At 41.7% G+C, this 27500-nt stretch overlaps 7 protein-coding genes across 10 annotated transcripts in view; 4 read left to right on the top strand and 3 right to left on the bottom strand.

Moving 5' to 3' along the window:
- The window catches only part of LOC134182551 (uncharacterized), a 3610-nt gene extending 400 nt beyond the window's left edge, over positions 1 to 3210 (bottom strand). Inside the window, exon 1 of the mRNA XM_062649974.1 lies at positions 1 to 3210. This exon is cut by the window's left edge and continues 400 nt beyond it. Within this exon, the coding sequence (XP_062505958.1) occupies positions 1 to 3205 (3205 nt within the window). The 5' untranslated portion in view covers positions 3206 to 3210.
- A 234-nt stretch (positions 3211 to 3444) lies between these two features.
- Positions 3445 to 8910, top strand: LOC134182160 (ubiquitin-conjugating enzyme E2 J2-like). The gene is made up of 7 exons (XM_062649525.1): positions 3445 to 3612; positions 3669 to 3709; positions 4911 to 5013; positions 5194 to 5284; positions 5348 to 5395; positions 7598 to 7678; positions 8671 to 8910. Exons 1-7 carry the CDS (start codon positions 3494 to 3496, stop codon positions 8860 to 8862), a joined length of 675 nt encoding a protein of 224 aa, XP_062505509.1. The 5' UTR covers positions 3445 to 3493; the 3' UTR covers positions 8863 to 8910.
- Positions 8911 to 8920: 10 nt separating this feature from the next.
- LOC134182159 (dnaJ homolog subfamily C member 16-like) lies at positions 8921 to 10806 on the top strand. Its single transcript, XM_062649523.1, has 6 exons — positions 8921 to 9063; positions 9454 to 9520; positions 9584 to 9651; positions 9718 to 9852; positions 9914 to 10078; positions 10136 to 10806. The coding sequence occupies exons 1-6, from the start codon at positions 8921 to 8923 to the stop codon at positions 10500 to 10502; spliced, it is 945 nt and encodes a 314-aa protein (XP_062505507.1). The 3' UTR covers positions 10503 to 10806.
- A 1140-nt stretch (positions 10807 to 11946) lies between these two features.
- On the bottom strand, positions 11947 to 17730 carry LOC134182511 (peroxisome biogenesis factor 10-like). 2 transcript variants are annotated; one of them, XM_062649919.1, is made up of 7 exons: positions 17616 to 17730; positions 17381 to 17538; positions 16595 to 16742; positions 16229 to 16311; positions 15999 to 16162; positions 14433 to 14583; positions 11947 to 12354 (listed from the first exon to the last, which is right to left on the bottom strand). In XM_062649919.1, exons 1-7 carry the CDS (start codon positions 17728 to 17730, stop codon positions 12274 to 12276), a joined length of 900 nt encoding a protein of 299 aa, XP_062505903.1. In that variant the 3' UTR covers positions 11947 to 12273. The 2 variants fall into 2 exon arrangements, with proteins under 2 accessions (XP_062505903.1, XP_062505902.1); XM_062649918.1 differs by lacking the exon at positions 11947 to 12354 and adding an exon at positions 12390 to 12822.
- On the top strand, positions 12365 to 14427 carry LOC134182512 (paired box protein Pax-6-like). 2 transcript variants are annotated; one of them, XM_062649921.1, is made up of 3 exons: positions 12365 to 12383; positions 13204 to 13421; positions 13682 to 14426. In XM_062649921.1, the coding sequence occupies exons 2-3, from the start codon at positions 13236 to 13238 to the stop codon at positions 14303 to 14305; spliced, it is 810 nt and encodes a 269-aa protein (XP_062505905.1). In that variant the 5' UTR covers positions 12365 to 12383; positions 13204 to 13235; the 3' UTR covers positions 14306 to 14426. The 2 variants fall into 2 exon arrangements, with proteins under 2 accessions (XP_062505905.1, XP_062505904.1); XM_062649920.1 differs by lacking the exon at positions 12365 to 12383 and adding an exon at positions 12801 to 12937 and having other exon boundaries at positions 13682 to 14427.
- Positions 17731 to 17831: 101 nt separating the features above from the next.
- Positions 17832 to 26343, bottom strand: LOC134182358 (peroxisomal membrane protein PEX14-like). Its single transcript, XM_062649757.1, has 9 exons — positions 26312 to 26343; positions 26207 to 26254; positions 22120 to 22204; positions 21991 to 22054; positions 21181 to 21419; positions 21086 to 21120; positions 18693 to 18755; positions 18533 to 18618; positions 17832 to 18322 (listed from the first exon to the last, which is right to left on the bottom strand). Exons 1-9 carry the CDS (start codon positions 26339 to 26341, stop codon positions 18034 to 18036), a joined length of 939 nt encoding a protein of 312 aa, XP_062505741.1. The 5' UTR covers positions 26342 to 26343; the 3' UTR covers positions 17832 to 18033.
- A 197-nt stretch (positions 26344 to 26540) lies between these two features.
- The window catches only part of LOC134182044 (RING finger protein 207-like), an 11306-nt gene continuing 10346 nt past the window's right edge, over positions 26541 to 27500 (top strand). Inside the window, exons 1-2 of one of the 2 annotated variants that reach the window (XM_062649366.1) lie at positions 26541 to 26750; positions 27005 to 27113. In XM_062649366.1, the coding sequence (XP_062505350.1) occupies positions 26551 to 26750; positions 27005 to 27113 (309 nt within the window). In that variant the 5' untranslated portion in view covers positions 26541 to 26550. Of the gene's footprint in view, positions 26751 to 27004; positions 27114 to 27289; positions 27391 to 27500 lie in introns of those variants that run through there. The other variant, XM_062649367.1, reaches the window with a different exon arrangement.

The raw sequence follows: 27500 nt of genomic DNA, 5'->3' as shown, positions 1-27500 counted from the left end.
ACTGCACATCGACATCCACTCTCTCCAGCAGCCGCACAAACTCAGTAAGCATCACCGGACACGCCTCGACAAAGAGACTCTCGACAAATGTGCTTTTGTTTGATATCAATTGGTTTAGCATCAGGCATGCCTGTGTTCGTCGGTAGTTGTTCACTCCTGTGTTTAGAGCTGTTGCTAAGTCTTTGGCTAATAGCCACGAGACGTCTGGGTGTCTGGTGATGAGTTCTGTGAATACGACCGGATGTAGTCGCGTGTTCCTCGTCTCTGTGAAGTTTCTTAGAGACGAGGCATACGCGTTGCAAAAGCGATCAACATCGATAGCACCGAGAGAAAACTTGGATTGATGCAGTGGCTGAGTTTTGATTGCGTCGGCTTTCTTGCGTTTGTGTGCTGGAGTTTCGGTTTGAAACGACGACGTCTCGGTTGCGACCACGTTTCCTCTCAAAACTCGAACCACGAACATGCAACCGTGTGTTGCCAACGTAACGACATTAACGGACGGAGCCGTCTGTGCAATGTGTAGGAGCTCCTCGAGTAGGCAATGGACGTTGTCAACGTCGACGTTCTCTCTCGGATATTGTTTGATTTTGCACAACTTGTTGCTAAACAGATTCTCTGCTCTGTCGACCAACGGTTTAACGTCTCTGAGCCGTTGCCCGCGTCTGATCAAATGCAGTAATGGGAGAATGAGATCTAGAATGAGAGGGTTCGATGATTGCCTCTTGATGAAAATGTCGAGCAAGTCTAAGGCTCTCAGTCTAAAGTGTGCGTCAACTTTTTTCTCTTCTTGTCTTTGCTTTTTGTCCTTCTTTGCTAACCGGCGTTCGTGAAAGACGGCAGCGAGTGCCTGGTCGACTGCCTCCATAGCATCATCATCCATTGACATGTCACTCTGATTGTCGTCTATCCTGTCAGACTCGTCATCAGATGTATCAACGGCTGCACAGTCACCGAGTGCTGCTTTGACTTGCCGTCTAAATTCTTCATCCACATCACTATTATCGGACTGACTATTCGACTCTTTCTCACTGTCTGCTACTTCTTCGTCATCTTCACTGACTTCTTCATCCTCATCGTCCTCATCATCGTCTTCCTCCTCGTCTTCGTCGTCCTCGTCATCCTGGTCTTTCTGTCTTGTTTTCTTTGCAGCAACAGCCTGAAGAATCAAGTTTAATGCCGGTTTAGTAATGTGAGGGACAACGGCTCTAAACACATCGTCTGCAATATTGCGAGTGAGCTGGGACGGTCGAGCTAAATAACTAAGAAGAATGTCAGTCAGCACCTCGACCCATTCCGGACCAGAAGAGTTCGATGCTTTCCTCTTCCTTCCCGTCGACTTCGATTTCTCCAATTTTTCATAGCAAGCCTGCAAGTCCTGAAGTACTTCTACAGACTGATCTTGGTCTCCAAACAGCTGAAGAGTTGTGTACAAAAAGAGTAACTCAAATGCCTTTGCTTCAGCAATGCTGGTTGTTTGTGAAGCTTTCTGCCGGATTGACTGAATAGTCGTCATGCTGGCCTCCAGAGCTACACTAGACTCTGTGCTCAGTGGCTGGTGAAGACTCACGGTTTCGCTTTGTTCGAGTAAACGCCTTCCAAACTCCAGTAGATGATACAACCAGAATTCACCATCAGATGCAGTTCCATGATGACCAGCAGAGAGACCACCACTGCCTTTGTTCAAGGGTGGCATGTGTGATACGTGTGACAACACACTAATGAACCTTTGCTGACAGAACTGCCTCAGTTCGAGAGACAAAGAAAGATATGGGGTGCACAAAATCTCATCAAGTCCATTAGAAGTGTCACGAGCATCAAAATAAGCATGGAAGAAAACAAATTTGCCTAAATCTAGTATCCACGAGTCTTCTTGTGGTAACTTGAGATTACGAAGAACACGAAGCATCTCATCAATTGCCCACTGTCTGGTCGCAATATCTTGTGTTCCATCGGATTGCAATATGTCGCCTGTGCTGTGCACTGTTTTTCCTTTATTGAATGTCAATTTTAGAAACCGTAAAAAGGCCACCGTTGCAGGGCAATCAAACAAGCTAACAATCGTAGCAATCGTCTTCGTTTTAGAAACCTGATCAAATTTCCTGTTCCCGTTTGGCCCAAGCAGCTGAAGCACAATAGCCAGATGAACAGCCCGATCCACGACTTGAACAAGACATTCACACAAACCGTTCAAAATATGTTTTGCAACAGAGTAAAGATATTTATCGGGTGACGTCACGTTATTCATCAAACATCTCATCCAATTTCCACAAAACACTCCAACAACCTGATCTGCAGTCAACTTCGGAACAACCTTCAGTACCAAGTGAAGACCGAGATACTTCCTCTCGTGAGATGACGTCATTAGACACTCATCCACAACAGCTTTCCAAAACTGCACAAACGTCGCCGATTGAGCCAACACCAAAGGCAAGATCTGATCCCAGACATAGTGAATTTGAGGATGAGCGTACGACGAATCCATTAGAACTGAAGCTATTCTCTCGTAGTTCTTCGAATGCAGTACGTTTACATGCTTCCATTGCTTCTTAAAAAATTCCGACTCAAAGTGCGTTCCCATCGCTTGTTGTACAGCAACTGCAATCGACAGCCTCTCTGGTGTGCACTGCCACCACGCCGCCTCGAGGTCCTCTCGAATAACAGGAAGAATCCACTGGCTAAAGACATCGCCACCGACCTGCCCAATAACATCCACAATGCCCTTCGCACTGATTTGCTTCAAATAAACTTTTTTCTTTCCCAATTCCCACAAGCAGCCAACGACTCGCTTCAAATCGGGCAGCAAATCCTCCTTGAAAAGCCTCCCAGAGCGACAGAGAGCCAACAGAGCAAACACCTGCCCGTAGTATGCGTCTCGTGTTTCCTGAGCTTTAGCACTGCCTGTAACTTGCAGACTCTCCTTCATCAGTCGGATCACGTGATCAACACGCAAACAATCAAACCTCGCAAACAGCTCAGCCAAAGCCGTTGCGTATCCTTGCCTTGCAGCTTTGCGTGAAGAAGCCAATCCGCTAACCAAACGTTTCAGAACGTACTGCAAATCCTCGAACTCTCCCAAATCCTCTTGACGTTGGCCTGACGGCTGCGACTTCTCCAACTCGCTTAATATCGCCTTGGCTGACGAGACACGCTCGCTTTCTTGCACAGACGCCAACGACCAGAAGCTTGCAACAATAGCTTGCGACATTGCAAAGCACGTGGAAAACCGGGAGTCGAGTATACGGGGTAACTTATAAGCTGATAGATATCAATAAATATTAATCACGTGAGTCTGTGCCAAAATTAGCAGCAATTAAAAATTTGAATATCTGGGATATTACTACTAGCCATCCGGGTATGTCATAACCTGGTAGATATCAATAACTATTAATCACATATTTTTTGTGCCAAAATTAGCAGCAATTAGGTATTGTTTTAATATCCCGGATATTACCACTACACCCATCCCTATCGGCGCGCATCTTTTTGTCCTTCGATGACGAAGAGAATCAGCACGACGGCATCGAGTCGTCTACGACAGGACTATCTGCGTCTAATGAGAGATCCAGTGCCGTACATAACGGCCACGCCTCTTCCGTCCAATATCTTGGAATGGTCAGCTTGCTACAATGTTGCAACTGCCTAGTAACGACTGTTTCGTTTCTGTCTAGGCACTACACGGTGAGAGGACCGTCAGAGTCTTCATATGCAGGTTAGTGACGTCATGGTTTTTTTTTGCAATCACGTGGTAGGCGGTTTAGTGACGTATGAGTGTTGGCGCGTTGTTGACAGACGCGTAGACAGACATGTCGATTGTAGGATCACGTGATGAGCGGCGTTGTGACGTGTGAGGCGAATAGAAACACATTGAAAACAATGAGTTATTGACTTTGACAGACACGTAGACATACATTGACTTGCGGGAGTCACGTGGCTACCACTAGGAGTCACGTGATACTACTGGGTAGGCTTACAGTGTGTAAGGTAGCTGTGGTTGTTGACTGTGACGGAAAAATGTGGAGGTGGTGTTTGTGTGTGGATTACGCTTTGTTATAGGCAGAGAGACTGAAGGAAAGCGGTGTCAGTCGATTGGCAGACAGACAGAGTCACAGACACACTAATAGGCAGACAAACAGATAAATGGATGAACGTTATAGTGGGACTGACAGACACATGGGCAACAGACAAATAGACAGACAGACAGACAGGTAGACAGACAGACGCACAGATAGATAGATAGACAGACTGACAGACACACAGACAGACAAATAGACAGACAGACAGACACACAGATAGATACACAGACAGACAGACAGACAGACAGACAAATGGACAGCCACATAGACTGTTGGACAGACAGACAGACAAACAGACAGACAGACAAATAAACAGACAGATAGACACACAGATAGACAGACACATAGACACACAGATATATAGATAGACAGACAGACAAGTAGACAGACAGACAGACACACAGACAGACAAATAGACAGACAGACAGACAGACAAACACACAGATAGACAGACACACAGATATATAGGTAGACAGACAGACAAGTAGACAGACAGACAGACACACAGACAGGCAAATAGACAGACAGACAGACAGACAAATAGACAGACAAATAGACAGACATACAGACAGACAGACACACAGATAGACAGACAGACAGACAGACACACAGATATATAGATAGGCAGACAGACAGACACAGACTGACAAATAGATAGACAAGTAGACAGACAAACACACAGACAGACAAATAGACAGACAGACACACAGACAGACACACAGACAGACACAGACAGACACATAGACACACAGACGTACAGGCAGACAGACAGACATATAGACTGACTTCAGTTAGACAACATCAGTAATACAAGGACTTACACTTGTATTCTTCCAGGAGGAATATATCACGGCAAGCTGGTTTTTCCGAGAGAATTCCCGTTTAAACCTCCATCAATCTACATGCTTACACCCAATGGGAGATTCAAATGCAATACACGGTATGACATCTGGTAAATAACTCGGCAGGCTGTTTCATCCAATGGACCATAATAAGCACAATATATAATTAATTAATTAATTAATTAATTAATGTATCTTTATGGCACTGTGTAGTCTGACATGCAGAGCACGTTTCCAAGGTTGATCTCTTGTCTGTCATTGATATTAATATTTTGTAGGTTGTGTCTCTCTATCAGCGATTTCCACCCTGACACGTGGAATCCCGCGTGGTCGGTCTCGACCATTCTCACGGGGCTTCTCAGTTTCATGGTATGATTTCAATATGTTGACTTGCTATGCTTTGTTTTGTATTTGATATTGTTGGTGTTTCAGTTGGAAACGGCACCCACACTTGGGAGTATCGAATCATCAGACTATCAGGTACACACACACACACACACACACACACACACACACACACACACACACACACACACACACACACACACACACACACGCACACACACACACACACACACACGTGCGCACGCGACACACACACACACACACACACACACGTGCACATGCACACACACACAGGCACACACACACCACACACACACACACACACACACACACACACACACACACACACACACACACACACACACATGCACACATGCACACACACACACATGCACACACACAAAGACACACACACACACACACACACACACACACACACACACACACACACACACACACACACACACACACCACACGGTCGGATAAGTGAAAAGAATGGATAAACAAATCCTCGGAGTTCCAACCATACCTCGGAGTCCCAGACCGCTTTTGGAGTTCTAGACCAAGCCAATTCTGATGACCATGTATGCATGTACCACGTATGTAGCCTCGTCCCCAGACTCTCTCGCGCTAGTCTTGTCCAGTGCCTGTATGACAATTCCAGGGGCAAGATCATCCCACCTACTTCCTGCCATATCTCCTTACTAAATGCTCGCTAAGTGTCACCCGCAAGGTCATCAAGTGTCCTGTACCTTCAAAATCAAATTAGCGTTAGAACTAATCCACTAAACGTACCACACGGGATGCTATGACCATTGTTTGGTGTTTGTGGCATATCCAGCACTTGCTGACAACTGAAGCATGTTGAAAAGGTAAGTCTAGGGAGTGTTGGTGACGGGTGTTGTGTAGGCTTGTAGTCTGAGATCTACAATTGGCGGAGTGATGGCCTTCTACCTAGTTCACACGTGCATCTCCTGTGTGGCCACTAGCGTTTGCGCGCAGACTAGACTCTGTAGCAAAAAGCGCGCAATGACAAGGGAAGGGGTTGATCTTGACATGAAACGACGGTCTGGAGGGTCAACTTGAAGCTTCCAGGGCTATTCTTTTGCAAAAAGATGTATTTGTTTTCATACTTGAAGACTTCTCAAGGGTAGACGGTAGTTTTATGTCAAGATCAACCCCTTTCCTTGTCATTGCGCACTTGTTGCTACAGAGTCTAGTCTGGGGGCAAACGCTAATGGCCGGCCGCATGTGATCTACGTAGAAGGTCATCACTCCGCCAATTGTAGATCTCAGACTACAAGCCTACACAACACCCGTCACCAACACTCCATAGACTTACCTTTTCAACATGCTTCATTTGTCTGCAAGTGCTGGATATGCCACAAACACCAAACAATGGTCATAGCATCCCGTGTGGTACGTTTATTGGATTAGTTCTAACGCTAATTTGATTTTGAAGTTACGGGACACTTGATGATGTTGGGGGTGACAGTGAGCATTTAGTAAGGAGATATGGCAGGAAGTAGGCGGGATGATCCCAGACTCTCTCGCTTGGAATTGTCATACCAGCACCGGACAAGACTAGCGTGAGAGAGTCTGGTGACAAGGCTACCACGTATGTACATCGTCTGAAACATGTACAATACGCTATAGTACTACAGGTATATGTAAACTACAATATACAAACACACCTACACTTCTTACTAGAAGCCTTCATATCTTTTGTCACCATCACTGCCACATTATCACTGTGCTGGCACAAACAGGCTTGTGACGTCATATCCATTTTGCTAAAACAATCAGATATGCAAGGGGTCGGATGTGCAAGGGTCCACTGTACATACTAGTAGTAAGTGGGTACATGTATGCAGGGATATGTGCATGCACAAGAGGCTTGCTAAACTATGATATGTCAATACCAAGGATGATATAGTGAAGTGAAAAGATCATCACATGTTGACTGACTTTTTCACTTCTTGTTTCTCTACGCATTGCTGGAAGTAGATCGGCCAATCAGATCTTTCAAATGGAACATTTGTGGTCACTGGGTCTTTCGGCCATTTCAAATTTCAAGTTTTTAAATTTAAAAAATTTTAATTTCAATTTTTAATTTAAGGATTTTAATTTTTAATTTTACGTTTTTCCTTTTTTTTAAAAATTTGCTGTTAAATTTTAAATTTTTTTTTGAAAAATTTGAACAGATATTGGCAATGTTTCAGATGTCAAGTTACAATAACTTGATGTAGAGACATCTACTGTATTGTATGGTTGTAGTGGCGTTTTTGTTGATTATCATGTCTGCTGACCATATTAACTCAGCTTGTGTGTTTACAGAAACGGATGTTGGCTCATAAGAGTGGTAGCTTCAATCTCAGAAATTCAACATTTCGGGAACTATTTCCCAACATAGTCAAGGTAAGTGCATCCCTCCAATACAGTAGTCTAGTGTATTGTGAGATGCATCCCTCCAATACAATAGCCTAGTGTATTGTGAGATTCATCCCTCCATACAATAGTCTAGTGTATTGTGAGACGCATCCCTCCAATACAATAGTCTAGTGCATCCCTCCAATACAATAGTCTAATGTATTGTGAGATGCATCCCTCCAATACAGTAGTCTAGTGTATGGTGAGATGCATCCCTCCAATACAATAGTCTAGTGTATTGTGAGATTCATCCCTCCATACAATAGTCTAGTGTATTGTGACATGCATCCCTCCAATACAATAGTCTAATGTATTGTGAGATGCATCCCTCCAATACAATAGTCTAAAGTCCGTTTCGGAATAGGAGAATACGTGGGAAAAAACCTGTATCTCCTGAAGCAGACGTCCCAGCGAGTTGATTCCAACATCATTGGAAAGCTCACAAGGAGGAGGTTCCAGATCAGTTATTGAATACGGTGATTGGTGCTTTATTACAACACAATTACTAACTTCCTGTATGACGTGGCTTGGCCCTGCCCTACTCTTCCATTTACACCAGGTGTCAGATAACTTCAAAGTCACCGCTTCAACGCCCACTACTTGAAAGCTGACGGGGACGTACTTTGAACTATTGATTGATAAGTAAAACGGCTGTAGCTAGCAAGCTTATGTAGTTGAGGCATTGGTTGAACCTTTGAACGTAAGTTTATAGCGAAACGTTTCTATACTGAAACCTTTTATTCCACTAGGTACGCCCATCTCTGCTCTTCAATTCCTTATCTATTAACCACAGTTCCCACGTATTCTCCTATTCGGAATGGACTTTAGTGTATTGTGAGATGCATCCCTCCAATACACTTAGTCTAGTGTATTGAGAGATACAGCTTTAGTTGGCATGCAAGGGCTGGGATGCATACACAAACGATTCATAGATTCAAATGCCTGTCATTCATAACCTAATCACAAATTTCAAATTTTAGGAAATTGAAGGAGAGATCAGACAGCGTGAGTCTTTATCACAGACAGACAGCAATCTCGACGGATCAAACACTCTCAGTCAACATACACGCAGTAATAATCCCATAAACGGCTTCTTTGGAAACTTGATGGTCGTCGTTGCGTTTGCCGTATTCATGTACATTGTACGATTCGTTCTCCTGGCGGTAGCCTAGTATCTCACACATTTGTAGTAAATAGTCAACATACGGGTATTTGTGCAACATCCTTGTTATGCGAAAGCTAATCACGTGCGTCTATTGTGCCGCGTTTGTCGCCGTTGTTTGCGCTGTGGATGCGTATGGTGTGCTGGAGGTGAGTAGAAATGCATCACCGGATGAGATCAAGCAGTCGTACAAAAGACTAGCGAAGCAGTGGTATGAGTTCTCGTTTTTTCTCTTTCCTGGCTTTGATTTCAGTTTGCTAGTTAACATTTTGTCTGTCGGTTGTGTCTTGTCTGTACTCTGACCGTTTTTGAGTGAGAGCTGCAGATCATGTGTTGGTGTGTTTGTAATTTCACGATGAAAGTGAAACTTGCCGGTTTCCTGGTGTGGTGTGGTGTGGTGTGGTGTGGTGTGGTGTGGTGTGTGTGTGTGTGTGTGTGTGTGTGTGTGTGTGTGTGTGTGTGTGTGTGTGTGTGTGTGTGTGTGTCACTGTCTGTCTGTCTGTCTGTCTGTCTGTCTGTCTCTGTGTGTGTGTGTGTGTGTGTGTGTGTCCGTCCATGTGGTAGTCTGTCTGTCCGTCTATGTGTCCATGTCTTTCCACAGGCATCCAGACAGAAACAAAAATCCAGAAGCTTCCGAGAAGTTCATGGAAATAAGTGAAGCTTATCGGGTTTCCTATCCAAACGTTTACAATTACACACTAGAAACCTTCTATCATACAAATATTCCTTAGATTTTATCCAATGAATTAGAGAGGCGTATGTATGATTATTCAAGTTCTTTTCAACAAGAACAAGAAAGGTAATTACAATTAGTTGACTACAACATGATGTACAGTGACTAGGATGTACAATATTGTTATTACAGATCATTTTATGAGACAGCATTGTCTAGCCTGGATGTGTCCCCATCATCAATGTTTCTGCTGATCGTCATGATCACTCTCATTCTTGCAGCACAGTGTAGTTCCCAATATGGAACATCAAGTTCTAAACAGAAAACGTACATGCGTAGCCCTGTTCCACAAATGTTGATTTTTATATTTTTAAAAAATTGTTTGTAGTGAATATGACAGTATTGGTGTCCCTCGGTTGACACACAAAAAGATGGATACAATGATCATCAATCCTGATGTGATGCGAAGATGTGTTGTTGTGCTGGTGAGCAGGAAAGAATCACAATTGGAGACTATCAGAGCATTCAGGCAGGCTATAGAACCTTATCTCAGGTCAGTTATTGACTATGGATTTCATTAAATTGTGATGTTAGGCAGAGACTGGTGTAGGGATAATCGTGTGTGTTTTGCCTGGTTGGCCACGTACGACAACCCCAACTGGCTAGAAATCATCAAAACTCATTCATCTGGTGTGGCCATGCCTCTCGGTAATGGCAGCATTGTTGCTTTCAATGGCAGGAAGATGTACTTCAGTGTGTTGGCTGGAGATGATCTGTACCCAACTGATCAAGCAAGCGGCAGTGAACTTGAGGACACTTTCCGGTTTGGTGGGACAGAAGGGGACAACACTCCGACGGAAACATACTGTAGGAAGGTTGCCACCTGGTTGGATCAATTATTGGATGGAAGTCTAAAGAAACATTATGTAGAACAGTGGCCAGATGAAATGAAAGCAAATCATGATGACCTCAAGTGAACACAACCTGGAATGAAATGGTACCTTCTAAAGGTACATTCTAGGACATTGTAACTAGGGAGGCCACAGTCATGCCTGTGACATCAGAAAAGGACTGTGAACCCTCCTAGTTGATTCATAGTTTTTAATTAATGAAATGCCGACAGCATTTTCTGATATTTGTGTATTAAACGTTTGGATTCTAAACGTAGATACAGTGTGGCCCAGCAGCAGGCCTACAGACATACTCAATACAGTGATTGTGCTTTTATTGTATGGTTTGCATTATTGAAACGGAAAGATGGCAAGGAATCGAAAGACAAACGACGCGAGTACAATACTGTAACACACAGCAAAGTGTGTTTCTCAGCATGAAATCGAATACCCGTCAATTGATCACTGGAAGTCTAGATGCACAAAGTCTGATAAAACAAAGACACTCACTAGGCGTTTACTAGAGATTCTAGCTCTACCACTGGAAGCCATCACTAAATAACAAAGTGTTTTGCCAGTGTTGCAGCGATTTTTACAACTGTAGCATTTTTTCCGGGTTTGAAGGAAAGTGAGAAGTGGAAGTCCCTACATACATATAATTTCATGCGCTCAGTGAAAGGACACCAATTAACCCAGTTTCCTTGAAGCTAACTTAATCCACATATCTCCTGACGTAAAACCGTTTACATTTATTATCTATCATTCACCAACCAGCCCTTAGTTAGCTAACGGGGCCGATGCTATCCGAATTAGAAGACTTGTCATCCTAAAGCATTTTCAGCTTCAGACGTGATGAACGCCATCAAATTCATCTCGCAGAAATTCCGTGTGTGCATGTGTCTCTCAGGCAACTAGCTAGGAATTAGATGGAAGGACGGAGTCACATGAATGGATAATGGAGTCATCATTCAGTTAACACAACCGAACGTTTGGCTTCCGACTCTACTGGCCGTGGGCTATCTGTTAGATTCCAATCCGACACGCGAACCTCTTCTCTATCCATGAGACATGCAGCTCGTCCTGCACCGCATTTGACGCATCGCCTTTTGAAATTTAGCATTGAAACACACTAGGATAGTTCGGAGTTTCAATAGAGAGAATACGTACATGCATGGATATGTCATGTACACCGTGCACATGCTATACTATCCACATGCTATGTACACTAGTAGCTATAGAGACTACGCTAGTAGAAACTGCACCACTGTCGGCATGCCAAATGTGCTTCAAAGCTTTCGTGTGTTTGTCTAGACCTGCACGTGCATTTCACTTTTTTCTCGAGAAAACTTCAAACTCAACGATGTGCGTTTCTCGCACACAATCTCCAGGCGGTTCCCCGTGCGCTGAGCACGCCCAAGCGCGTGGAGCATCATGGCGACACCCAATGCAAACGAGAAACAGACGCACGGGTCAGTGACCTGTGAAATTTGACGAATTGCTGACGCACGGAGAAATCGCCGTCGAGTAGTGGGAGGCACTCGTTACACTTAATTAATTAATCATCAACAGATACGACGCATTTCTTGGTAGACCAAGAGAACATTGTAACGCGCGCTAGGTCCGAGACCAACACTTACAGCCCACAAAAAAAGCACAAAGTTTCGAGTGAAAATAAGGACTATGCTGGACAGACTAAAAGCTAGATAATCGTGTTCGTTAATTCCTTTTTAATGAGCGACACGGGGGTCGGTCCTCTAGGATGTGATGCTGCGAGTTGTGATTGGTCCATGACGCAGCACATGACTCCATGTCGTGTGAGGCTGGCGACATGTGGGATGCATATGACCTGGCGTGTCGTTCACGTCGACGCCGGAACGAAGTGAGAGAGTCGAACGACGCCGCTCGGCTCGACGGAATCGCGACAAACGGGACAGTGAGGCTATAGAACACAACACAGAGAACTAGAAAGTGAGACAAACATGCAAGTAAACATCATCAATGTTATTCATTAAAATACATATTGTAGATAAGTAAGTGGGCGAGATAGAGACCAAATAGAACTTACTAACTAATTAGGCGCGTAAAACATGACCACACTTGTGTGTCGCATTGGTTCGCAGTGCACGAGATTGTAGAAGCAAGTGTTGTGTTACAATGGATTTGATGAGATTTCTGGAGATGATAGTATTACCGTTTAGAGTCTTTAGAGTAAATAACGTCACGCCCGACCATTTTAATTGCTATTAAGTGTTTATTACGTCATCCCCCCTGTATTTGTCCTCTCAAATTGTTTTCCTTCATTTCCCCGCGCCGTCGGCAAACAGTGCAGTTGCAATCCATAGACATCATCGCTGCAAATAGTTGCGTGCACACAGACGGCAACTTTGAGTTTCACTTGCGTGGGAAGCTAGAGAACAAACTATCAGCTCACACAGAGATGCGCAATACTATGGACCCGTCGGAACTTCCGCTTGCAATGACGGACTCGGAGTGCAGCACTTCAAGTCCCTCCACAGAACACGGTGAGCTCTACAATGCATTATAATTATCATGCCTTTGTGCATGAACACACAACAGTCACCTCACACCTCACATGAGTTGCAATGTGGCATGAAATTTGATCAACAGGTCGACTAGTTAACTTAGAGACTAAGTTAGACTACACCCTTTTCCTGCTCTTTGCTCAATACCTTTTCTCTATAGAACATCGCACGTGCAACTAAAAGGAATGGTGTGTAGGAGTGATAATAAATTGCATTTAACAGACACTTTTGTTTGCTTTTGTCAGACGTGGAAGAGAACGAGTACAGGTTTTTTGCGATGGGAGTAGACCAGGTGAGGATGCCCAAAGTATCTTCGAGAAGACGTAAAGGTCGCACGAGACTCATGTTCACCCGGGCACAGTCGCGCGAACTCGAAAGGATCTACGACAACAACAAATATCCAAAACTCAGAACACGACTCGCTCTCGCCGCACAAATGAACATTGCCGAACGGCGCGTGCAGGTGAGAATCTAGGGTCTAGGCTAGAGGTCTATAGCTATGGTTTAAGGAGAGAGGCAAAGCAAATGCGCCGCAGCCCGCGCGTCTCGTCCGCAAGTAGGAGGAAATCGAAACGGCTGCGTGTCTCTCTCTTCTACGAAATCGCAGACTCGTTCGCTGTATACGCGGTCGTCTGCATGCTTGACAATGCTGTCGACCTTGCGGTGCCTCGTGGATGTACGGACGAGAGCGGGTTTGTGATTGCTTTGTGTTTCTCTCTACAGATTTGGTTTCAGAATCGAAGGGCGAAGACAAAGCGTGAGGACAAGTTGATGAACCCGGAAAGCAGTAAACAGATCGTCTGTGCGTCTCCTCCCGATCATGACAGCACATCGTGTGAGGGTGAAACTCCAGAGGGAAACGACTGCGAGGAGGACAAGGATAGCAACAAAAACCGTTCACCGCTGGCTCAACATGTACCACAGCCGTCTCTACCTCCTTCTTTTCCTGAGTTTGACCCTGGATATCCTGATGTTGGTAGTGAACTTGTCATCGACCAGCCACCTACACCTCTACATGCAACTTCATTACCCGTCTTTCCCAGTGCCCCAACTAATACTTCCATCCCGACCTCCCTCATTCCCTGCTTCCCAACTCCCATCTCGCAGCCATCACCACCCAAGACAACTCTCAATTACAGCTACACACCGCTGTGGTCACATGACACGGTCATAAATGCGAAAGAACTCGAGGAATTGCTCGTCACTCTGCTGAGCAGCCACATGCCGAAAACTCTTCACGCAACGGACGGACAACGTCTGGAATCGTTCAAGGGATTTGTAAATTCACAATGTAATCTGTTACACCAGAAGGACGCAGAATACCAAGCCATGCTGTGTGCCATCTAACTTACATTGATATGTGTAATGAGTTGTCAGTGTATATTATTATTATTGCGGGTATGACCTGGATTACTGCTCAACGACGTGGCTTTGCTAATATAGTAATAACAATAATTCAACAAACGGCTCTGACCTTGTCTGTTGTCCAATCTATGATGCATGTCCAGCAAAACAGGTGTCCACATGGTGTGGCCGAGATGTCTCGTCGGGTTGATAAACACAACGAGCATTTCCCGAATGCCTCGTTGGTAATGTCAACATTGTCACAGCGGCCTCCAGCCGAGCTAAACAAGAATTCTTGATACATTATTGCTACATAAAATAATAAAAAAACAAAAACAAAATTATAAAATTAATAAAAAATAATGAAAAAATTAAAAAATAAAAATTTCAAAATACATAAAATTTATTAAAAATTATTTAAAAAATTAAAAATTAAAATTTAAAAATACATAAAGATTAACAAAAAATTAATAAAAAATTAATGGAAAAAATAAAAAATTAAAATTTTAAAATTCAAAAATATAAAAATTAATAAAAAAATTAATGAATTAATAAAAAAATTAATAAAAAAATGAAAAATAAAAAACTAAAAATTTAAAAATATATAAATTAATAAATATATAAATATTATAAAAATTAATAAAAAATTAAAATATAAATGTAGAAATAGGGAAATTAAAATATAAATGTAAAAATAGAGAATTAAAGTATAAAAATAAAAATTAATCAAAATAATAATTGATAAAATTAACAGAGACTTTCTGTTTAACAAACCAAGTTTCATTATACATACCACACAACAAGTGAATACACCCGGATTAACTGCATCCACACAAATGAAAATCATTTTCAAAAAAATTGCTTTCACACTACTCTGCACTAATGTTAATGCATTTTTGTACATAAATTAATCTAAGCACACAAATCAGTGACTGTAACTTGAATTATTATTAATATAGTCTAGAAATCACAAAATCCAAATCACAAAGGGTACAGCTCGTCTAACACAAAATGTGGTTCCAACCTCATGATTACATTATGATTACATTAAATTTGTGTGACAAGACAAATGAAAGTAGTAAAGAATTGGTAGGCGTGGGCCGGGCTCCACCATCAACATGACAAAGAGCAGAACTTCCGTAAAACTCGTGTAACAAAGCCAGTAATCTGCAGTAACATTAAGGTTTGACGTCGAGTCTACCCCATTGACAATCCACTCATAATACCAGGAAATTGAAAGAACCACTTAGCCATGGCAACCTGAGCTCCACATTTCCATTTCCTGCTTCTTTGTCAGTTTCTATATTAAAAAGATTGTTTTCAATTGATTTTATTATTCCACCAATCACTCAGTGCTTCACATCTGCTATGCCTAGAGTGGCACCATCGTTGACATTACACTTTTGTTTGCTAGAAATGCTCGTATTTCACTGCAGGAAGTTGAGACAGTTGAGCTGCACCATGCTAATTGATATCAATAATGTGAATCCCACCTTTATAAATGAAAACACACACACACACGCATGCACGCACACACACACACACACACACACACACACACACACACAGACACACACACACAAACTCACACCCACACACACATACACACATGCACACAAATAAACAAACACAAACACCAAAACAAAATAACTAAATAAACACCAAAACAAACGAACAAACATAATTCCTTCCACACCTGTCTGGCATGTGAGACCTGCTTGTTTGATTGGCGTCATCGCTTGCTCGCCATCGCCACAGCTGTAAACCGAGCGACACTGCAAGTTGTATAGTAACCAACCACCCAATCAACCGAAATGCTGACTGTGAGCTGCCATCGACCAAGCTGTGGCGAGCCAACAGCTACACACAAACAGAGCAAGTGCATTCATATAGGATTCGATTTAGATGCTGAGAATATGCACGTACGTATCTAATGCCTGTTATTCTCTTGGCAATGTGATAGAACACGCCGTTGAGATAGAATGCAGCCATGTGAGATCTATGAAGAACTAAAATCACACAATTTAGTGTGTACGTTTTATCATCAAAAAATTGTATGTATTCACTACTGCTACGAATGGTACATTCAATTCTGCTTGCCCACCAGCTTGACTGTCTGTCTGTCCATTGAGTCATTCATCTGTGTGTGTGTGTGTGTGTGTGTGTGTGTGTGTGTGTGTGTGTGTGTGTGTGTGTGTGTGTGTGTGTGTGTGTGTGTTATCTGTCTGTCTGTCTGTCTGTCCATCTGCGTATCTGCATGCTAAATCAATATAATTGACAATGAACACATACCACTGATAACGTGTCTAATGACAGGAATTGCTCTTTGAAATAATGCCAGTTCTGTGGATTGGTCAGACGGCAATCTCTCTAGTCTGTTGAGCAGCTTGTGAATGATATAGGGAGAACAGACTGAAACCAGAACAAGAGAAAGACGTCTCTATAACAAACAACCAATTAACTGTTACCATGACATCTTTATACAAACACACAACACATAAACATACATACACACATATGCAAACATATAAACACACAAACAAACACACAAACAAACATGCAAACACATACAGACATACAAATAGACAAACACACAAACATACATATGCAAACCACAAACACACATACATACAAACGGGACAAACGAACAATAGACATACAAACAGACAAACACACAAACATACTTTTTTTCTACAAGAGCCCCTAGGACCCAGGTTAGATACAGTCACTAAGCACTTTACAATCTCAGTCACTATATACTACGATACTCTACAATCTCAGTCATCAAGTCAATACTGTATACTTGCTGGTTGGAGAGAAACTGACACTCCGGAGAGAGAGAGAGAGAGAGAGAGAGAGAGAGAGAGAGAGGCAATTGCATGTTAGTTCCTTGCCCAAGGGAAATTATGTATGTGGCTCTCCCACACTTGAAACTCTGATACATACATGCAAACATACAAACACACAAACATGAATACAAACGGACAAACACACAAACAAACGAACAAACACACAAACAGACATACATGCAAACATGCATACACAAACATGCATACATACATTTTCTATGAGTCTTACCGCCAGCGACGGTATCTTCCTTCCCGAACTATCCACCTGTACAATATTACAATATTCTTCTCCAAGTGTCTGGTATCCACACACCGTCGTCAGTCCAAAGTAAAGCATATCAGATAAAACAGCCAATTCACGTTGCCATCTAGCCCATGACAGAGATCCTAGGCAACCAAAGATGCTCATGAATGAAATCGAAATCGAAAAGTTTCGAGTTGTGGACGCTAAACTCGTCGCCTACCGAACAGCGCGAGTACGGTGTCGGAGACATGTTGCTTGACGACGCCTGAGTAGAGTAGATCCTTCTGATTGCTTCGAATCAACTCTGGCTGACCGGCTTCACTAAACGACGACATTTTGGATGTAAGCACCCGTATAACGATGTGACATGTGACAAAAACCCGGATGCACTCAAAGCACCCGTATGTGACAAATAAATGTTTGTGTACCTTGCACTGCATTTTCTATGTGGTTCGACTTGCTAGTAGTTTCATATGTTACTGTAGTTGTTCCTAGCCAAGTCTGATCAAACTCATACATATACACAACAATAGTACAAGTGAACCTCGAAATCCTTAATTAATTTCAATTATAATTATCAAATTATAATTAGCAAATATTTCCACGCTATTGTGTGTGATAAAGGTGGTACTGTATCGCTATAAAGTGTCTTCCTTTTGTGTCTCAGCCGAATGCGATTGTTGGTCGGTAGCGGATCGTTCGACAGCCGAGTCCATGAGTGATACATCACCGACTGTGGCATCGTGTTCGCTCTCTTCTTCATTGTCGTTGTTGGCTTTCATACTCGTTTGGTTTGTCTCTAGTTTTTCCTCTTCTGTCAATTGTTTACTGGATGCGTTAGCCTCAGGCTTCGAGATTTGCCAAGATGGTATGGCCGTTCGTCCTGAATTGAGAGGAGACAGTCGAGGAGGAGGAGCGAACTGACTCCTAATGAAAGTAAACATGCAATGAAGTATGAGTGTAAATGTACCGTAAATGTACTGCAAACTAGCGAATGAGAATGAGCATGTTAATAAACTGATGAACACAAAAGTGAGAAGACAAACTTACAAACACAATATGATTACAGGCAGGCAAGCCGGCCGCTTACAATAACAAATAAAATTTCACACCACAAGTGTGGAATGATTGTCCAACCTGTTGAGCATCAGCCCTTTCAATGACATTATTTCTGACTTCAATTCCTGGACAGCGTAGATCTCAGCACCATTTGTAACTCCCCTCTGTAGTACGAATGGTACATACAAAGACTACAGTCTTGTTGTGTAGTTATACTGAGTATGTAGGGAAGAGCAACCTGTAAAGAAGTGACTTCTTGTGTTACACTTTCCAGAGTTCTCTCCTGTCTTGTTAGCAACTCCTGGAAATATGAAATGCTTGTTGATACTACCAGGAGCACGATATCCACAGCACAAGACCAAGCGACAAAAATACAGACTAAAAAAACAGACAAACAAACAAACCATAGACAGACAAACAACAGACAAACAAACAAACAACAGACAGACAAACAACAAACAAACAAACTAACAGACTGACAGACAGGTAAACAGACAGACAAACAAACAAGAAATGAACAAACAAACAAACTAATTAACAGACAAACAAGTAAACAGACAGACAGGTAAACAGACCAACAGGTAAACAGACAGACAAACAAACACAAAATTAACAAACAAACAAACTAACAGACAGACATGTAGACAGACAGACACACAAACAAACAAACAAACAGACATAAAACAAGTAAAAATAAACAAACTAACTAACAGACAAACAGGTAAACAGACAAACAGGTAAACAGACAGACAGACAAACAAGAAATAAACAAACAAACAAACTAACAGATAGACAGGTAAACAGACAAACAAACAAACTAACAGACAAACAAACAAACTAACAGACAGACAGGTAAACAGACAGACTAACATTCAAAGAAACAGACATACAACAAGAAACAAATAAACAGACAAACTAACAGACAGACAGGTAAACAGACAGACAAACAAACAAACAAGAAATGAACAAACAAAGAAACTAACAGAGACAGGTAAACAGACAAACAAACAAACTAACTAACAGACAGACAGGTAAACAGACAGACTGACATTCAAACAAACAGACATAAAACAAGAAACAAATAAACAGACAAACTAACAGATAGACAGGTAAACAGACAAACTAACAGATAGACAGGTAAACAGACAAACCGACATTCAAACAAACAGACATAAAATAAGAAACAAATAAACAAACAAACTAACAGAGACAGGTAAACAGACAAACAAACAAACTAACTAACAGACAGACAGGTAAACAGACAGACTGACATTCAAACAAACAGACATAAAACAAGAAACAAATAAACAGACAAACTAACAGATAGACAGGTAAACAGACAAACCGACATTCAAACAAACAGACATAAAATAAGAAACAAATAAACAAACAAACTAACAGAGACAGGTAAACTGACAGACAAACAAACAAACTAACAGACAGACAAGTAAACAGACAGACTGACATTCAAACAAACAGACATAAAACAAGAAACAAATAAACAGACAAACTAACAGACAGACAGGTAAACAGACAAACAAACAAACAAACAAGAAATGAACAAACAAAGAAACTAACAGATAGACAGGTAAACAGACAGACAAACAAACAAAGTAACAGACTGACATTCAAACAAACAGACATAAAACAAGAAACAAATAAACAGACAAACTAACAGATAGACAGGTAAACAGACAGACAAACAAACAAAGCAACAGACAGACAGGTAAACAGACAGACTGACATTCAAACAAACAGACATATAATAAGAAACAAATAAACAAACAAACTAACAGACAGGTAAACAGACAAACAAACAAACAAACAAACAAGAAATGAACAAACAAAGAAACTAACAGATGGACAGGTAAACAGACAAACAAACAAACTAACTAACAGACAGACAGGTAAACAGACAGACTGACATTCAAACAAACAGACATAAAACAAGAAACAAATAAACAAACAAACTAACAGAGACAGGTAAACTGACAGACAAACAAACAAACTAACAGACAGACAAGTGAACAGACAGACAAGTGAACAGACAGACTGACATTCAAACAAACAGACATAAAACAAGAAACAAATAAACAGACAAACTAACAGACAGACAGGTAAACAGACAAACAAACAAACAAACAAGAAATGAACAAACAAAGAAACTAACAGATAGACAGGTAAACAGACAAACAAACAAACTAACTAACAGACAGACAGGTAAACAGACAAACAAACAAACAAACTAACAGACAGACAGGTAAACAGACAAATAAACAGACAAACTACAGACAGACAGGTAAACAGACAGACCGACATTCAAACAAACAGACATGAAATAAGAAACAAATAAACAGACAAACTAACAGACAGACAGGTAAACAGACAGACAAACAAACAAGAAATGAACAAACAAAACAAACTAACGTATAGACATGTAAACTGACAAACAAACAAGAAACAAACAAACAAAAAACAAACAAACAAACAGATAGACAGGTAAACAGACAAACAAACAAGAAATAAACAAACAAACAAACTAACAGATAGACAGGTAAACAGACAGACACACAAACAGACACAAACAAATGCACAAACATCGAACACGTCTCCAACCAACCAACAGCTAACCTGAATTCCAGAAAGAGTGGTCTGCAACTTCTGCACTAAATCCACAAAAGAAAACACGTCAAACTCACTTGTCACTCTTTCAGTCTCTCACTAACATGTCTGATCATTGCTAGCCTGTAGAGTACTAACACATCTCTCCAGACTATCCACACGATCCTTTTGTTCTTCTCTCGCTTGAAGACGTGGCATAAATCGTGGTATAATCCAGTGCTTGACTAGAGCATAAAGACCATATGCCACTCCTCCTGCTAACAATGAAGTAAGAACAAAATCTTGAAATCGATATCCTTGAGGTGGCAAAGGAACCGGAGGAGGAACCAGTAAATGAGAATGCCTACACACATTCACAGTCGGCACTCGCTATCAGTGACACCAACTAGATAGAGAGAGCTAAAAATAATACACATAATAAGTGCTCGTTCCATTCCCACCTGTGTGAATGATGAGCAACTAATCTGATATCTAATCTGATAATTATATGTAAAATAATTTGCATTATTAATTCCTTGGTGTAGGAGTGCTGGATTATAGATACACATGGGAGGGATACACAACCTGCTGACCTATTACATGGAACTCAGTCACTTTGCTTGATTGCCAATAAAAGTAAAATATAAAGAGACATGAAGCAAACACACAAAACAAACAAACAAACAAACACTACAAACAAACAAACACACAAAACAAAAAAACACACAAAACAAACAAACAAACACACAAAACAAACAAATAAACACTACAAACAAACAAACACCACAAACAAACAAACACCACAAACAAACAAACACTGCAAACAAATACACAAAAAAAAAAAAAACAACACAACAAATGTAAGAAATACAAATGACATAAACACTAAACCAAGGAGTCAGACAAATCAATACGTAAACATGCAATTGACCTACTCGTAGTGATGACTACTGACACCAGATACTTGTATTGCCTTCTCTATGTCCTCGTCGGAAAGACCTGTTGATCATTATTATTCATCACTAGAGATCAGCAGTATGTCACATTTGCTCATTGTCAGTAACCTTTCTTCTTAAGAAATGCTTTCCGTTGGCTGATCGGCGTCTTCTGTACCTTAGGATTTCGAAGAAATTTAACAGCCGTTTCAATCTAGTCACACATTTATATTAAAACAAACAAACAAAAATAGACAGATAGTATAGTCAGACAAACCGACAAACAGACAGAGAGACAGACAGACAGAAAGACAAACAGACAGACTTGATCAATGGGGTGAAAAAGCGCTAAAATATCTAGACAATCTCTCACATCTCTCAAGAGATGAAAGTGACCGAAAGAATCCTGCCAACTTTAAATTATTTTGGAGACGTCGTCTTTCTGTTGAGCTACAAAGATGTAATGATTCAGTAATGTCAAGGAAAGCCTATAACATCCTAGGCAGTCAAAAGCGCAGTTCGGAACTGGACACCTTTCAGTTTTTTTAGTCATTGTAAGACCCTGTCAGAGTCAACTGTAGTGTATCATGTACTAGACTTTTAGTTAAGAGTTGCGTAGTTTGATTTAGCTTGCAATAGTTCTGATTTAGCCCGTAATAGTTCCGATTTATGAAAATATATTTCTTTGACAGACAGACAGACAGACAGACAGACAGACAGACAGACAGAGACAGATCCCGGATGAAGAACTGGCCGTTATGATAATTTGAACACTCGTTTCAAAGGATTTGAAATAGACATTCATGTCATGTCTCGTGGTGATCAATGTCCGTTTCCATACTGTCAGATGTCAGGATCTGTACAGCGTGTTTTAAGCCACATCCGTGATGTTCATGATTCCTCTCTTCTACCGTCATCTTTTATCGACCGTCTTCACCTACGTCAATGCGGCAGCTGTAAAAAGTGGTTTCTGAAACTTGCGCAACACAAGTCAAAATGTCCTGATCGTAAGATGAAACCTGACAAGAACACAAGTCATGAAACGTGTCAAGCAACAGATCAAGATCTCACTGAAAACATGCTAGATGTAGCCCGTAATTTGTCTGAAGATCATACCCATGATCGGGCGCTTTCTGAAGTTCCTTCAGTTCCTGTGGATGATCAAATTTCTTGCAAAGATCAAGCGTGGTCTTTTATACGGGACATCTCGGTAAATGACATTCTTTGTGCTTACCTTCCTCCTATTGTTCGTGGCATTTCACCATCTCTGAAATCGCTATTCCTGGATTGTTGTGATATTTCTTTGACCAAAATCCTTCAAGACCCCAGTGATGATGTTGGCTGGAAACTGTTTCTGTTAATACCCAGGATGATTCTGTGCCATCGTAGAGGAGGTATTTCTGCAATTAGGCAGGCAAGGTCAAAATTTCTTTTGTTTCTCAATTTTCAATGGGAGCAGCTTCTAAGTCTGCAGACATCGTCTTCTCTCAAGCATCCATCAAAGGACTCACAACTCGGTCTGAATCATCAGAAAGCTCTTCGGCTAGTTAGATGTGGAGAACTATCTCGAGCAGCTAAATTGCTTGTGAGCCCTGGTCTTGCTTCTGTTTCTGACGAAACAGTTTTGAAACTTGCTTCCAAGCATCCAACTAGACTAAAAGATGTGTTGTGTTTCGATGACAGTTTGCCTCAACCAATCAATCTTTCTGAATCATTATTCTTTGCTACTCTCACTAAACTTCCAAAATGTTCTGGATCTGGTCCTTCCGGTTGGAACTTTGAACATTTCAAAATATTGGCAAGCAGATCTACTACTGCTGAGAAGTTCTTTGCTGTTTGTGAACAGCTCGCAAGAGGAGACGTTCCAAAGAGTGTTGTAAAGTTACTGTCAGCCTCACGTCTCATAGCTCTCCCCAAACTCAATGGAGATGTAAGGCCAATCGCTATCGGCGAATGTATTCGACGACTTACTGCCAAAGTTCTGTGTCTTCAAAAGAAGGAGTCTTTTGCTGCCTATTTCTCGCCCCTTCAGCATGGTGTAGCCATTGAGGGAGGATCAGAACTTTTGCTTCACCATCTCAGTGTGCTTGCTGAAGCTCACCCTGACTGGGTTGTTTTAAAGACAGATTTGAAAAATGCTTTCAACTCAGTGGAACGATCCCACTTGTTACCTGAGGTGGCAAAAATATTTCCTGACATTTACCGTCACGTCCATCAAATGTATGCTGAGTTTAGTCCTCTAGTTTTCAACGATGGTCACAATGCTCACTTGCTGCAATCACAGGAAGGAGTTCACCAGGGCGATCCTCTTGGCCCAATGCTGTTTTCTGTCGCCTTACACCCATACCTTGTGGATCTTCAAGAAAGCCATCCATCGACTAGAGTTCTAGCATACCTAGATGATATGTTTTTCATTGGCCCCTTAGATGATGTTATTACATGCCTGGATGATGTGGAATCCAGTTTGAAGAAAATTGGTCTTAATATTGCTATTGAAAAATGTGAGCTATTTTGCAATGGTCTTACAACACCTCCTTGTCTCAACAGGGCCATTAGAGTTGTATCATCTGGAATTGACATCCTGGGAATCCCTATTGGGCAACAGCAGTATGTCACAGAATCTTGTTTGGACATCGCAAAATCAGGCCAGAGCCTTTGTGAGCAGATTTCATCTCTTAACGATCCTCAATCTGGAATGTTACTTCTACGCTACTGTCATGTGCCTCGCATTAATCATATGGCACGGTCAGTGTGTCCTACTCAGCTAAGGTCTGCAGCTAGGTTTCATGATCAGCTGACAAAAGAAACCTTTTTGCAATTGGTTAGTTTTCGCAATATAGAAAATGACCAATGGCTGCAAGCAACTTTGCCCGTTCGCAATGGTGGGTTTGGGATGACATCAATAGAAACAACGTGTCATATTGCATTTGTATCCAGCTGGGCTCACTCTTTAAGTCGTCTTCCTCATTTGTTTGGAGATCTCACTAGTCCAATCAAGAACATCTCTTGTCCAATTCCAAGTTGTACTTCTGTTGGATCCATTAGTCATCAGCTTCATCTCGCTCTACCTGAAGACAAATCTCTAGCTGATCTGATGTGTAACACTAAAAAGTTACAACAAAAATTGAACTTGCAAAGAACTGACAACATTGTATCTTCTATTCTTGCAAACCCTCAATCTAAGCGTTCTTCTGCAAGATTTAGGTCTCTTCAGGGAACAGGAGCAGGTGCGTGGCTTGACTCAATACCACAATCAGCGAAGTTTGCATTAAAGCCTGGCGAGTTTCGTCTTGCAACACGCTTGAGACTGGGTTGTGAAATGCCCTTGGGATCTGTTGTGTCAACCTGTGAATGCGGAAAAGATGTTGACAGAGATGGCTATCACCTTCTAACATGCAAGAGCGGGGGCGGACCTGTCTGGACTCACGAAACACTGTCCAGTGTATGGAGCAGCTGCCTACAACAACTTAAAATGACACACCAAAGGGAACCAAGGAATTGCTACATTAATAGTAATGATAGACCTGATATCATTGCATTTGATGCACAATCTGGTTGCGATATCGAATTGGACATTTCTGTGGCTCACCCATGGGCACAACAGATTCTTTCTCAAGCAGCTTTGGAAGATGGTGCAGCTGCATCCAAAAGAGAGCTTGAAAAGGCACAGAAATATGGTGGTGAGTGGAACATGTGGGGTCGCACCTCTAACTGCATTGCCTTGGTTTTCGAACATTTTGGAAGATGGGGACAAGATGCTGTTGACTTTCTCAATCGCTTGTCACACCAGTCAACAGATGAAGATGGAAGATCAAATGGCAGAGAGTTCAAGACGTACTGGCGTCGCTGTTTATCAATAGCTTTACAAAGATGCAATGCTAATGTTTTATGTAAAAAATTAGGAAGAGTAGTACGATCAAAGGACTCAACTGAACCGTGTTTTGCTAATTAGATAGATTGATAAAGTAGCCCATTATGGGCTCTTAGACTTTGTGATTTTAGTTCTAATTGTCTTAGACTGTAATAGCGATGATGTGTGAAAATATATGTATTGACAGACAGACAGACAGACAGACAGACAGACAGACAGACAGACAAACAGACAGACATACAGACAAACAGACAGAGAGTATTGACAAAAGATAGACGGATGAACAAATCCGCATAAGTATGGACAAACAAACGAACAAACAGACAAACAGTCCAGCAAACCAACCAACTGATTATTGTCCAGATCAGCATTATTATCAGAAGAGTCCACGCCCTAAAATCAAACATTTATCTGCAATACAATTATCTGCAAACGCGTTGCAAAACTTACTTTCACGCTATCGTCTTGCTTAGCAGACATACTACAGTGCGCATGCGCAGTAAGCCGCAAAGCAGCTGACTGCCTAACGCGCTTTAGCAATAGTGGTTTTGCTTTATGTTGTCTTGTCTTAAAATGCACTAACATATAATAGCAGTAGATGTATGTTTAGATGCTTTTACTCTCTGAAAGTCACGTGCACAGTAGGTTAAGCTCACGTGTTTAATATGCTAATATCCCGGATATTGGTAATGTCAGGTCTACCGTTGGAAGGTTTCTCTCGCTGCGATGGCGATGACGAGAAGGAAAACGAACGAGACGACGACTTCGTGTGTTCGGGATGCAACAAAGAGTACCACAAGCCTTATCTACTGCGCTGCTGTCACTCTATTTGCACGTCGTGCCTCGAACTTTGTCAACACGACCGCATTATCACCTGTCCTGTCTGCAGGTAAGATGACCCACTACAAAAGGTATGTTGGTAACGTGAATTCGCTGCAAATCCGCTACTTTTGGTCGATGAGAGAATATGTAGTGTCCCGCCTACTCCCGGTTCATGTTGACTGAATCGGCGCCACGCCTCCTAAAGCAGTATGAATGAATTTTTAGAAAATGGCGAGCTATTGGAACTTGTCGTTTTGTGACGTTCCAGTGCAGTGTTGGGCCTAATTAATTAACGATGTTTGTGTGCTGGTTGCGGTGTAGACGGCGTTGTCCTGTGGAGGGAGAGGATGGCGCTGTGGAGGACAAGCTGTTGGTGTATCTGATGGAGAACAGACGACAAGAAGGTGTGGAGTGTGCCAACTGTGAGAAGGTAAGTGTAATGTAGCACACGTGTGGAGTAGTAGTAATCGATTTTATTTATTACCTACGTCACAGGATTACGTCATATGATTACGTCATAGGATTGTGCTATGACGTAATCAGCATTTGACGTTATTTCATGTGATAGCTCAAATTTATTAACTATATATTCAGACCTCTCGACTCTCACGATTTCGTGAGACTCACGATTTACGGGCATGTCTTACGATCTCACGATTTGTGCCCAATTTTCACGATTGCCAGTCCTTTCTCACGACAAGCCTACCGTGAGACACTCTGACAGTCGCTTTGTGTAGCCCCGTCTTTCCAGACGTAGCGGATTATTGAACTAGACTCTTATATACGGCTCTGCTTGCTTGTATCTGGGGTATTCAGG

Source organism: Corticium candelabrum, chromosome 7 (assembly GCF_963422355.1).
Source record: "Corticium candelabrum chromosome 7, ooCorCand1.1, whole genome shotgun sequence".
Classification (NCBI taxonomy): Eukaryota; Metazoa; Porifera; class Homoscleromorpha; order Homosclerophorida; family Plakinidae; genus Corticium; species Corticium candelabrum.
The sequence above is the reverse complement of the archived record's forward strand: the minus strand, read 5'-3'. Positions and strand labels throughout refer to the sequence as shown.

Excerpts from the sequence above, each read along its gene's own strand:
- LOC134182512 (XM_062649920.1), top strand. The coding sequence starts at position 12,853 with ATGCGCAATACTATGGACCCGTCGGAACTTCCGCTTGCAATGACGGAC. Across the intron at positions 12,938-13,203 it reads AAGTCCCTCCACAGAACACG|ACGTGGAAGAGAACGAGTAC; the intron begins GTGAGCTCTACA and ends TGCTTTTGTCAG. Across the intron at positions 13,422-13,681 it reads TTGCCGAACGGCGCGTGCAG|ATTTGGTTTCAGAATCGAAG; the intron begins GTGAGAATCTAG and ends TTCTCTCTACAG.
- LOC134182358 (XM_062649757.1), bottom strand. The coding sequence starts at position 26,341 with ATGTCTGCTAAGCAAGACGATAGCGTGAAA. Across the intron at positions 26,255-26,311 it reads AGCAAGACGATAGCGTGAAA|GGCGTGGACTCTTCTGATAA; the intron begins GTAAGTTTTGCA and ends GTTTGATTTTAG. Across the intron at positions 21,121-21,180 it reads GGCTAGCAATGATCAGACAT|TGCAGAAGTTGCAGACCACT; the intron begins GTTAGTGAGAGA and ends TTGTGGATTTAG.
- LOC134182160 (XM_062649525.1), top strand. The coding sequence starts at position 3,494 with ATGACGAAGAGAATCAGCACGACGGCATCGAGTCGTCTACGACAGGAC. Across the intron at positions 5,285-5,347 it reads CGGGGCTTCTCAGTTTCATG|TTGGAAACGGCACCCACACT; the intron begins GTATGATTTCAA and ends TTGGTGTTTCAG. Across the intron at positions 7,679-8,670 it reads TATTTCCCAACATAGTCAAG|GAAATTGAAGGAGAGATCAG; the intron begins GTAAGTGCATCC and ends TTCAAATTTTAG.
- LOC134182511 (XM_062649918.1), bottom strand. The coding sequence starts at position 17,730 with ATGTCGTCGTTTAGTGAAGCCGGTCAGCCAGAGTTGATTCGAAGCAAT. Across the intron at positions 17,539-17,615 it reads CACCGTACTCGCGCTGTTCG|GATCTCTGTCATGGGCTAGA; the intron begins GTAGGCGACGAG and ends TTGGTTGCCTAG. Across the intron at positions 16,312-16,594 it reads CATTAGACACGTTATCAGTG|TTCTTCATAGATCTCACATG; the intron begins GTATGTGTTCAT and ends GTGTGATTTTAG.
- LOC134182159 (XM_062649523.1), top strand. The coding sequence starts at position 8,921 with ATGCGAAAGCTAATCACGTGCGTCTATTGTGCCGCGTTTGTCGCCGTT. Across the intron at positions 9,853-9,913 it reads TCAAGTTCTAAACAGAAAAC|TGAATATGACAGTATTGGTG; the intron begins GTACATGCGTAG and ends AATTGTTTGTAG. Across the intron at positions 10,079-10,135 it reads GCTATAGAACCTTATCTCAG|GGATAATCGTGTGTGTTTTG; the intron begins GTCAGTTATTGA and ends AGACTGGTGTAG.